The sequence below is a fragment of the Schistocerca nitens genome, chromosome 2 (assembly GCF_023898315.1).
Source record: "Schistocerca nitens isolate TAMUIC-IGC-003100 chromosome 2, iqSchNite1.1, whole genome shotgun sequence".
NCBI classification, from domain to species: Eukaryota; Metazoa; Arthropoda; class Insecta; order Orthoptera; family Acrididae; genus Schistocerca; species Schistocerca nitens.
The window spans coordinates 729,727,046-729,740,058 of NC_064615.1; the positions used below are offsets into that span (position 1 = coordinate 729,727,046).

A 13,013-nucleotide genomic window follows, 5' to 3' on the forward strand; every position below is an offset into this window, starting at 1 on the left:
GTAGCTTTCTGATTCATGGCCAGAACCAAGATATCAATTATGACAACAGAAATCTTAGTACAAATTTTACCATTACGCTATGAGATCAAGACACTAATGTGTTTGATTATATTTTTTATTACAATAGACCTCTTTCAGTGTGACTGCCATCTTCAGGTTATCTCTGGAAGGTAAAAAGTTTGGTATAGTATTTCGATATGAGATATAAACTCAGTGGGTCCAGATGAGTACAAATTTTACTGTTTCTCTGAAATGATTTTCAGATTATGTTCACTAACAAAATTCAACAGTAGCATTAATTTACATCAAATGCAGACAATATACTCTCCTATTAAAAGAGAAACTGGTGTGACATGAGATGTTACTTATTTTCAGTAACTGTAAATCACGAACACAAATTTACTACAAAAGAGTTATGCAAAACACTCATAACTTACCAAAATTTTTGCAAGTGTCTGAAACTTCTAAAAAATATACCTTTCTCAGATAAATATATTACAAAATTTGGGAACTGCTAGTTGTAAATGAGAATACTACAGACATAGTTTCTGAAAAGCACAGTTAAGTTTACAATTTGTGATATAATACTACAGTACACAATATAATTATCACATTCCTGAAAAGCACAGGCTATGTTGACAACTGACCATTCAATACTACACAATCTATCACATAACATGAAAAACATGTTTAAGTTTTGTGTGAAGTTTTTGTACCTAAGTTTTCAAAATGTGATGCACTTAATTTTACTCGATGACAAAGGAAATGCTGGGAGTCACCTTATATACATGAGTATAAGTATAAACATGAGAAATGTGCGGGTTTTGCAGTGTAGCTAAATTTGTATCTCCCATTGCACTACCATGCTAAAACTGAACCCTGCAACTTCAATGTATCTCACAAAAACAATGTGAAATGTAAAGCACGACAAATGCACATACGCATGGGGGTGACTAACACCAAAGAGAATGGAATTTTGTGCACATTTAAAAGCTTGAATTCTCTCCATATGCAGCATCATTGAAAAAAGTAACCATCATCCTTTAGGCCTCACACTTCATGTTGACTGTCAATACCTGTGGCATTTTAAGCATGTCATTGTAAATTTTGATATTCCATGGTGTTTACTGATTCAGATGGAAATACAAAGAGTCAGACTACAGGGACATTTTGCAAATGGCTTAGTGTTTCGCTTCTGTATTAGATTTCCAAATAAGAATTGCTTTTGTGCATTCTTGTACAAAAAGTAATGTGTCAATAAATCTAAAGTTACAACTCACCAAGAACACCTACATATGAATATTACTGGGCCATGTGTACCTTCATTTTGCTTCACTTTCATACTCATACATAAATTGCATGGTTTTCCACATTCCTGCTTATGTACATTGTCTGTTACAGCTACCAGTATGGTCCTGATACATATCTGCTTCAGTTGCGTGATGTCGACTTTCCCGTGCGATTGCGAGAATACATGAAAGTTGCAGCAAACAGGGCTCCAGGTTATTCAGCACACTTGACAGAAACTGCTCCATATGACTGGAGGGTCAGTGTCTATAATCTTATAGATGTGTAAGAAAAAGAGTCCCTTTATATTCATATTTGTTAACAATAAAAAAATAATCTTTGTTCACAGACACCTGTAATACGAGAACGGCGTCGTTTCACTGATGTTATGGATGAAGAAATAGATGATGAAAGAAAAGAACGCATAAATAAATATGGCTCAGGGGAAGTGTATTCACTTCGGCGTTTAAGACATGAGCTTGGAACAAGGTTGGATGGGCATGCAGAAGCAGAGGCCATAATTGAATACAAGAGAGAAGGACAGGTAGCTAAAACAAGTACTACCTTTAGCATGCTTTTGCTTAATAATTAGAGAGGTTAGTGACTGTTAGCTTAAAAGGGATAGGAAAAATATTCCTTGTTCATTGTGTACATATTTGCCATTATCACTTGCACTAAGTGGTCTGTTCTCTAAAACTCTCCATAATTGTTTAAAAATCCTTTTTTACCATTTCATCAGGTGGCAAATGCTTCAGATTCATTTTGAAAGTGAAAGGAACTTTTTACCTATCTTTTCTGAAGAACTGCTTTCCTGAAAAATAAATAAATACTTTTTCTACAGAAGATTTGTTTGTATGTTCTCGAGGTTTATATTTAGCAAAATTTTCTTGCTCATTTTACCTACATCCTGATTCCTTCTCCTAACAGACTAACTGATTTGTGCAAGTTAGAGCTGTAGGTAGAATCTTTCAGTTTCTTATATTTTTCTTACAACATTCTCATTATGCCAAGTAACTAAGGAAACATTTATGTGGCTTCAAGTTTTTCCATCTTTTTCTGACTCCCAAGTTTCCCTAAGTTACAGCAACTGAAATACCAACATTACTTACTACCTTTGCCCAGTAGTCCTCAGGATATTCTTATTTTCACTTGGAAATAATTCACCAGTAAATAATATTATGAAAAGGATAGATTACTATTACCATAAAGATGACACGTTGAGTTGCAGGCAGCCATGACAAGTAGACAGTCTTTTCGTAATACCTGTCTGCAACTCAACATGTCTTGTGAGTAGCAATCTATCCTGTTCATAATATTGTTGATATTTGATCCTACACTTTCTATTGTTTGATTTCACCAATTGATAATGTCTTTATGAAGTCTTAGGAGTAAGAAAAATAATTCTCTGGTTAATTAAAATGAAATAGATTGTAGTGGTGAAATATAATGAATGCAAGAAATAAAAGTAACAATGTACCATGTAACTGAGACATTGAGTGGTTGATAAGCACATACACAAAACTGAATTTCAGTCTTATTTGTGTACCTACCAAACATTCAACACCTCAGCTATACAGCAACTTGTGACCTTCATTCCTATTATTTGTGTTCCACCTAGGACTTTCCATTGCCATATGTATATTTTACTGGATTTGGTGAGAGATTTACGACAGCCACAGAACAATTTTACTTTATAACACTTACTAACTTAAGTAAGTATTTTAAAGTAATGGTAATTTTGGTATGTCTTGCAGCCTCCATTCTTCCGAGAAAAACCACAGACTCCTCTGCCAATTCTTGAGGATCAGCCAGCTGAATTATCATGCCTTGTAGTTGGCGATCCAAAACCAGTTGTTCAGTGGTTCAAGTATGTCACCTGCTTGTTATTAATTATTTTCATTGAAAATATTATAAAAATTTTAGTAGTAGTTGTAGAATCATTCTACAATTTGATTTTTATGTTTTGTTACCAGGAATGATCAGGTGGTATTAGAGAGCAACCGTGTTAAGGTGAGAGAAGATGAAGAAGGACGTTCATTTTTGCGATTAGAACCTGCATTACATATTGACGTGGGAATCTACAAAGTTGTTGCTCGTAACAGAGTAGGACAAGCTATCAGCAGGACACGGTTGGTATTAGATCATAATATTTCTCTGCTGTTGGCACACGTTCGTAATACTGCTTCCTGTACTTGTTGCTGGCTTTTAAAAAAATGTCAAAAAACCTTGTATGTTACACAGTTTTAAATATTCATAGCTTGAGTGTTGGTATCCAACATAGTAAGAAATACTAAAAATAAAAATCGGAATATATAAATATCAAGGCATCGTAAAAGAAGTCAGGTAAAAGGCCAAAATAATAGTGAATGAGGAGATACAAACTCATAACCATGTGAAAAAACTGAATCGGCATCAATAAAAACATGTGCCTGCAAAACAGAAGAAGGCAATGTGTAAGGGATAATGATGAACAAAGTTACCAGGAAAGTGGTAGAAGTCTAGGGATTTATGGACATTGATCAGAGATATCAATTACATCTAGTATTCTCACACTGTGGAAGGAAATCTGGGAGTCCTGTATTTGGTGCAGATATCGTTGTAACTACTGGGAGAGAACTGTGGAATAAGAGGTGTCCAAAATGGGGTGCTCAGTCATTCTCAAGATGTATCTTGTGTTTGATAGACAGAAGTGCCGACTCCTTCATTAACAACAGATGAAGCTCTAAGAGCATTTCACGTGTTGCATGCTGGATGAAACCAGTTAATCACAAACAGACAGTTACCCACAATAACAAAGTGTATCTTGGTATGAGCGTTTGCATTGTAGCTCCATATACAAATGGTTATCTATAACTGCGTGTGTTTTAGTCAACTATATCTTTGTGAGCCAACAGATTAGCCTTTCATTTTGTTCATTATGGCCAACCTAGTAACAGGAAAACATTTCATGTACTGAGTGATGTACAGAATTATATCATTAAGAAGGTGCACCATCTTGTTACAAATGATGTTCTCTGGTTCAACTTTGGCATGGAATCACAATTGTAACATACCTAAATGAATCTTTCTGCTCACTGTTTCTTCAGTGAAGAGTAACAAATAGTTAACTTTTCATCAGAATATTACATACAAGGTTTTAATTTTGGGGAGCCCATTGCACTGACATATCTCATTGGGATTTTCTGGTCCAAACCCTTCAAGTTTATTTTACTGTTTATATGTTATAATTGCATAACAATTTTATTTGGTGATACTTTCACTCATAATCATCATGTATACTATAACATGTAAGCATTTTTACTCGCTTACAAGTACAAATGGATAAATGAAGTAAATTACTAAGCAAATGTGGAAATTTTCTTAAACTGCATCTCAGAGTTAGTAACCTCATCTCTTGTAATGCTTGTATTGAAAGTTTCAAGAGGAAAGAATCTGAAGTTTTTAGTGTGATTGATAACACACAAAACAGAGGAAATTGAATGCCATGTAGTAATTAAACATTTTCATTTGAAGGATTTAGTAGCTGTGCAAATCAAAATCTAATTAAATCAATTTCATACAAACATTGCCCTGATACTGCAAAATACGTACTTCTGAGTTAGTGATCTTAAACATGGGTGCACTATCTCACAAGTTGATGTAATCTCTGTTCTGCTATTAATGACACCATTAAGAGATCAACATGATGTGCTAATAGAAGATCATAAGATGAATGTACGCAGTGTGCTGGTATTGTAGACATCACAGTGGAATGAGTTCACTTCATTTAAACAAAGTTATTTGAAAGTAAGATATTTGACTCTGTCATATTTCTTTAGGAAACACAAAATCAGACTTGTCATTTTGAGAATTCATTTCATTCAAATCTGATGACACCAGCAGATCATCACTCATGCCAATACTCAATAAGTGCTCGTTGGTTTGATCATGTGATTGTTTTTGAAGAAGAAGAAATTGCACATGAAAAAAACTTGTTTATGCTGAGACATGAAATTACAGGCTTTTGACAAACAGATATTTAGGTGCAGTCTGTAGGATTTTTTGTGCAGTTTGTGAATGTGAATGAAACCTGAGTAGAATAAATAGAATAGAATGCAATTTATTCGTCTTCAAATGTTTTAAATGTTATTGGTGTAATTGGCTGGATGGGTCACACAGAAGATTTGTGCTCAAAACTGTCTTTAGTGATTTATTTGCTGTACAAACCTAGGAATAATGTAAGCAAAACCCTGTTAGTATATGCACATTTTGCATTTTTTGACTCCCACCTTACCTATGGAACTCTTCTATGAGGTAAGTGCCCCAGCTCAAACATTGTATTGAAATGGCAAAAAAATGGCTATCAGATGTACACTAATCAGCCAGAACATTATGACCCCTACGTAATAGTCGGTATGTACACCTTTGGCATGGATAACAGTGGTGACATGTCATGGCATAGAAGCAAAGAAGCCTTGGTAGGAGCAAGTGTATCCTCCTTGGCCATCATGGTACACTACATGAGCTCCACTGTATCCATAGATACCCATCAGAATGTTCCCCATAGCACAATGAAACTGCTGCCAGCTTGTCTCCATCCCACAGCACAGGTGTGAAGAAGCTGTTCCCATGCAAGATGATGGATTTGCATCCTCCCATCGACATGATGAAGAAGGTATCAGGATTATTCATCAGACAATGCAACACTCTACCACTGCACCAACACCCAGTGCCAATGGTCAGGTGCCCATTTCAATCATAATTGCTGATGTCATAGTGTTAATATTGGCACACACATGGCTCATTGGCTGTGGAGGCCCATCATTACCCAGCATTAAAGTCTAATGTTAATTCTGCCACAGTTCACAGCCTGTCCTGTTTAACCAGTCTGCCCAGCCTACAATGTCCAACATCTGTAATGATGGGTGGGCACCCGACCCCACAATGTCTGGACGTGGTTCCATCTTGGTTTTGCCACATGCCGAAGATACTCACCACAGCACTCCTGGAACACCTGACAAGCTGTGCAGTTTCTGAAACACTAATGCCAAGTCTCTGGGCCATCACAATCACCCTTGATCAGACTCACATACATCACATGCCTTTCCCATTCTACACACGGACACCAAACTCATTGATACTACATGCGCCGTGTTTGTGTCTGACTAGCAGTCATTCCTTGCCAGATAACGCTGCCATCACCTGGATGGGTTTACACTGATAGCAGGTCAGTGGTCATAATGTTCTGGCTAATCAGTGTATAGTCGCACTTACTCCAAGAGAATCTTGGAATTTATCTTCATTGGAAACACTCAAATCAAAAATAGCGTTCAGTTTTATTGATATTAGTTTGTAAATAAATTGCCTGGAACCAGTTAGTGCATTGGTTCATTATTACATTTACATTATGTCACAGCTCCTCTAGATCATCAACTGTGATTAGAGTTGTTTCATCCGCATATAATACTGCCTGACATGGCAAGGGTAAGACATTTCTATGTACAATTAATGGGAATGGACCCCCTACTGAGCCTATGCAATACCTTTGTAATGGGTAATAAGTCTGATCTTTGGTTGTTTACAGTTACCATCTGCTTTCTGTTGCTTAGGTATGATGCAATAAGGTGACGAACTTTTTTTCCAACTCTGTAGTACTGGAGCTTTTTGATAAGTATACTATGGGAGACAATATCAAAAGCTTTCCTCAAATCTAGAAAATTTGTACAGGTTGTTTTCTTAGCCACAAAAGAATCATATACTTTTGTGATGAGAGTCTCAACTGCTTTGACAATGGAAAGATGAGGTCTGAAACCATATTGTGAGGAGCTAAGTAGATTATTTTTCTCAAAGACCTGGTTAATCTGTTTGTGCATACAATATTCTATTATTTTTTATATGATTGGTATGAGTGAACTGGGATGTGGTTATCAGGAGATGTTTCATCTTCTTTCTTATGGATAGGTTTTACAATAGTAATTTTTAGGCAATTTGGGAAGATTTCTTCATGTAGCATTTGGTTGATGTTTTTAGTTAGTGGCACTATAATGTCTTTCTTTAAATTTTTTTATTACATAACTTGAAAGTTCATAGAAGTCTTCTGCTTTTGGGTTGCTAAGTTTAGCAGTTGCTTCACTAACTTGTCTGTAGGTTACATGAGACCAGCAGAAGTTGTCATGTTGCTTACTGTCTAGAGCTGGAAGCAAAAATTCAGTTTTATTTGCATCTTCAGTGAGTTTGTAATTTGAGCCAGAACTGGTAAAGTGTGCACTCAAGATGTTTGGTTGAATTGGAATGTTGTTGTACATATTTTCAAAGCTTATCTCTGCTTTGATAACTTTCTGTGCTGCTTTACACTTATTTGTCGAGTTTGTTATGTAACTGTCATTGGTTTACCTCTTGGCTGCTCTAATTTCAGATCAATACTATCTCCTCACTGCTGTGTGAGTTTTCTTCTCAGCTTGATTTGTTGCACTCTGAGGTTTATTACTCTGGTGCTGCCTTATGTATTTTTTTTTTATATTTGGGACAATCTGGGTCAAGGTTTTCTACTAGCAATTCTAGAAATTTCTTTGTTGATTCATTAGCAGATACATCATAAATGGGTACTGTATCCCAGTTTATGTGATTAAGATTTGTTTTTAACTGATTCAGTTTATGTTAATTGAGTGGCCTGATTACTCTTCCTAGTTCAGCTGAAGAACTGTCTGGTTTGTTGATTAGACGCTGCCTAAGCCACAGTTCTGCGTGATCTGATATATGAAGTTTACAGTACCAAATTCAGCTTTATGTAGCTGAAAGTTGCAGATTATATTATCTAAGCATGCATTGAGCCTGATGGGTGTATCATTTAGACAACAGAAGTTAAGTGATCTTAATGTGTGTAATAGATGCTTGTGATCTTTTACCTAATGTCTATTTTATATCACCAAATATCAGAACTCTGCAATTTTTATATTTTAAGAGCATTAATATCAGTTTTTCAGTATTTTTATGAATAATTCTTCATTATTACTTGAGGAGAGGTACACTGATACAGCTATTAGTTCTTGACTTGCTGTCAGTATTGATGAAATTTCAAAAACTGCTTCTACACATAGAAAAATTATATGTATCACTTCAGATTCCAAATTATTTGTTTCTTGGATAAAGATTGAAACACCACCATGCTTCAAATTTGTTCTACAGTAATATGTTGCTAATTGGTATCAATAAGGTACACTTAATTAAAGTTCACTATGAATTACCCAGTATTCATTTGCTACCAAAAAATCACAATTTAATTCTTCCAACCAGTATTCAATTTCTTCAAGTTTATTTTTCATTGACTCTATATTAATATGCAAGAAAAACACACTTTTTGTTTTGATGTCTGGCTGGTTGGACACACACAATTCTTGACTACTGTCATCTGGCTGCCCCAGGTAAAATGTATCACATGATTTATGCTGCACTTCCCTTGTGTGATTCACCATAAAAATTCTGAGGTTTCTTCGTATTAAAAATGGACATGTTGGTGTTGTCTCAGCTGTGCTGTGAGGGTGCCAGCTTAAGAGGATTGTGCTTTTGCTTATTTGATTCCTGTTGTTGATATTATCATTTATATTTTTAATGATCAGTTTTTTCCCTTGGCTATTAAGGTGTATCCCATGTGCGGTGTGGAATCTGCAGCTGATGTTGCTAACATCCAGGATTTTTACATTTTTGAAATATTTTCATAATGCTGATATTTGTTCATTGACAGCATTAATTTCCTTGTTTAACCATGACCACGCTAGTAAGTCATATTGGTGTGCAATGTTCAGCATGAAACATTTGTGTGCGTCAGCTGTGCTAAGCACTTTTTTAATTCCAGTTTTGATTTTTGCATTGTGTTTTTGTTTACATCATTTGATCCACCGCAGAGCACAACATAATCCTGTGGGGAAAAACTTGCTACATCAGTGAACCATGTGTGTTTACATATTTCGGACATAGATGCACCAGGCTTTATGAAGGCATATGCATTTACTGTGGGTTGTTCACTGAGAAGATGAGTAAATCCACAACCATGACCATCTGCCATTGCACTCATTTAGTCCTCTGTTCACAATTTTTACCACTTTTAGATTGTATACTTGTATGTCTGTTATCCACAACACACATTTCCTGGAACAGACTTTTGCTGTTTTTGCTATTTTCAGCAAAGACTAGCACCTCAAATTTATTTGAAAGTAAGATATTGAATTTATTTGAAAGTAAGATATTGTTATGTTCCTGGGATTTGACTCTGCCATATTTTTTTTTAGGGAACACAAAATCAGACTTGTCATTTTGAGAATTCATTTCATTCAAATCTGATGACACCAGCAGATCATCACTCATGCCAATACTCAATAAGTGCTCGTTGGTTTGATCATGTGTTTGTTTTTCAAGGTGCAACTGCATTTGAATGTTTTTAATTATTTCACTTCTCCATTCTAAGTCTAGTTTGCACCAATGTGGCTTCCATGGTGCACAAAGCACACAGCCAGGTTGTTGTTTCTTCCAGGTATTTAAGGTTGACTCCTGCACATTTTTCATGCAGCCAAATGCTGCACTGTGAACACTTCAATCTTTTCATCATCTTTTTCTGCAATTCCTACACTTATTACTATGTAAAACATCATTTGCATCACACATATTTAGTTCTCCATTTTGGTGGGTGCCATCACGTCACGCGAAAGTCCAAACACAAACAGTAATCAAAATCATGGGCAAAGATGATTGAGAGTTCACCAAAGAACAGTTTCATTTGTTGGAAACCCATGGTCACTGTTTTGCCAGATACTCTGGGTATAAACCTCAAAGATTATTTGGACAAAATGATAACTGGTCTGTGTTGCTGTCCATAATAAATAGTTTTATTTGGAAGTAGGGTGCAAAATGTCAAGGAGTAGTACAAGAATAGCTTTCTTTCATGAAGAAGATATCCTAAACAACACATCATCATTGATAATTGTAACAGCGTATCCACTGAAATTTAGTTTGATCTCTCATTCACCTTCTTCTCATAATACACAGTTATTCTGTATGTCATGCTTGCTGGAAAGAAATTTACTTCATAGGAGAAGGAACTGACACTAGAACAGAGAGTATTTGCAAAATTTGACAAATCCACATAAGTATATAGTTCTGGCGATACCAGCCATGACCTTCTTCTTCTGTGCGGATGCACACATATTCCCCGAACTCTTATGGGACTTGGAAGAATGTCTTCCACGAGTAATGAGTGTGTGGACATACAAGGTGAGAATGTGAGTCTCGCAGGAGGCATGCATGAGATAGTCCCTGCAGTTGCACTATCATCTGTGCCCTCGGTGGCTCAGATGGATAGGGCATCTGCCATGTAAGCAGGAGATCCCGGGTTCGAGTCCCGGTCGGGGCACTCATTTTCACCTGTCCCCGTTGTTCTATATCAATGCCCATGTGCAGCTGATGGTATTAATATAATTCTAATTTTGTTCTAGATGGCTGCAGGTCATCACATAAGTATATAGTTCTGGCGATACCGGCCATGACCTTCTTCTTCTGTGCGGATGCACACAAATTCCCCAAACTCTTACGGGACTTGGAAGAATGTCTTCCATGAGTAATGAGTGTGTTGGGGTGGGACACGACGAATGTAGTGTGTGGACATACAAGGTGAGAACGTGAGTCTCGCGGGAGGTGTGCGCGAGATACTCCCTGCAGTCCCACAATCATCTGTGCCCTCGGAGGCTCATATGGATAGAGCGTCTGCCATGTAAGCAGGAGATCCCGGGTTCGAGTCCCGGTCAGGGCACACATTTTCACCTGTCCCCGTTGATCTACATCAATGCCCGTGTGCAGCTGATGGTATTAATATAATTCTAATTTCGAAAAAAGTAGTATCTCACTTCGGCAATTGGAAAGTCATCAAAGGAACCTGCCGGAAAAATAAACTATTTTAAACATCTTTTTACTTCAGTTATCCATTTATTTTCATAAGCAAACCTGTCCATGATACAGGAATAATATAAAAGGATACTTGAGTAAATGCAGAAATGCTTGGTGATATGTACTTGTGGTGACACGTGAATGTAAGTTGACACACAGGTTTAGATACACATTTATATAAGGTAACTATTTGATACAAACAATTAACTCATTGGAAAACTACTAAAATGAATTCAATATAGATTAATGAGAGACTGGCACCAACGCTCCAATTTAAACAGAGGTGCTGAAAAAATGTGACAACTGCTGCATATACATAAGAATTATGTAACCACTAGAACAAAGAACCTGTCCTTTGATTATTCAAACTGATTCTTTAATAACACAAAAAAAACATGAATCAGTAAGGAAAAATAAAAAATGGGACCATCTGGTATAACAATAAGATTACCATAAGCATTAAGCAGCAGTAAGAAATTTGTTTGCACTCCATATACAAATACAAGATTTGTTCTGAATTGTGGGCACACCCTACAGCCAGTGCCACAACTTTCTGCGCTTCTCTCCTTAGGATCAAGCAGACTGGATGCATCAACATCACTTGTTAAAGCAAATCTGCAGAGCAGTCATGGGCACCCACATAGCACCCTCCTATGCCAACTTTTTAATGGGGTCATTTAGAGAAAACCTTCCTAGCCTACCAAAACCCAAAACCCCTTGTCTGGTTGAGGTTCATTAATGATAACTTCATGATGTTGACTCATGGACAGGACAATCTGTCTGCACTGCTTCACAACCCAACACCTTCTCTCCCATTCGCTTCACTTGGTCCTCCTCAACCCAACGTGTCACCTTCCTGGACATTGACCTCCAGCTCTCTGATGGTTCCATCCATACATCTATCCACATTTAAATCCACTAACCAACAACAGTACCTGTATCATGAAACTGTAATCTCTTCAGTACTGAAAAAAAATCCCTCCCATTCAGATTAGCAACCTCTGGATGACGTATTTGCAGTGACAGAAATTCCCTTGCTCAGTATGCTGAAGGTCTTATGAGGGCCTTCACAGACAGGCATAACCCCACAATTCCTCATGCAACCCCCAAGAGTGAGCCACAAAGGAGCAACCCCTCATCACCCTGGACTGAAATGAGTGAACCATATTCTTTGCCAGGGCTTTGGTTATCTATCATCATGCCCTGATATGAGGGACTTACTACCCGACATCCTAGTCCATCCATGAACCACACCTACTCCCAACCCCTTGCCACAGGAGACATATCCTTGTCAAAGACTCAGGTGCAAGGCCTGCCCAATCGAGCCACACAGCACTTCCATACACCAGTCCTGTCACAGGCTTATCCTACTCCATGAGAGGCAGGGCCACCTATGAAAGCAGTCACGTCATATATCCCCTCTGCTGCAATCACTGCACAGCTTTGTATGTCAGCATAATAACTGACCTGCTGTCTACCAGAATGAATGGTCACCACCAAACTATGGACAAGAATAAGTAGACCACCTGGTGGCATAACATGCAGCTGAGCACAAATATGCTTGATTTCAGTGTCTCTTTCACAACCTATGCCATCTGGTGCCTTCTTTTCACCACCATCTTTTCTGAACTATACAGATGGGAATTATCCCTGCAACACATTCTTTGCTCCCACAACCCTCCTGGCCTCAGTCTCCATTAACCAACTGTGCCACACTCTCCACATAACAGTTTCACCTTCCTCTGTCCTGGCACCCCCTCCCAATTCATGTCTCCATGTTACATTCATCGTGTTCTGCTCCTGACTGGCTCAGA

General features: G+C 37.4%; 1 protein-coding gene across 4 annotated transcripts in view; it reads left to right on the top strand.

Moving 5' to 3' along the window:
- The window catches only part of LOC126236930 (obscurin), a 681,004-nt gene that overhangs the window by 630,416 nt on the left and 37,575 nt on the right, over positions 1 to 13,013 (top strand). For all 4 annotated transcript variants that reach the window (XM_049946608.1, XM_049946610.1, XM_049946611.1 and 1 more), the window contains 4 exons: positions 1,402 to 1,546; positions 1,637 to 1,831; positions 3,042 to 3,154; positions 3,261 to 3,416. In XM_049946608.1, the coding sequence (XP_049802565.1) occupies positions 1,402 to 1,546; positions 1,637 to 1,831; positions 3,042 to 3,154; positions 3,261 to 3,416 (609 nt within the window). The remainder of the gene's footprint in view (positions 1 to 1,401; positions 1,547 to 1,636; positions 1,832 to 3,041; positions 3,155 to 3,260; positions 3,417 to 13,013) is intronic.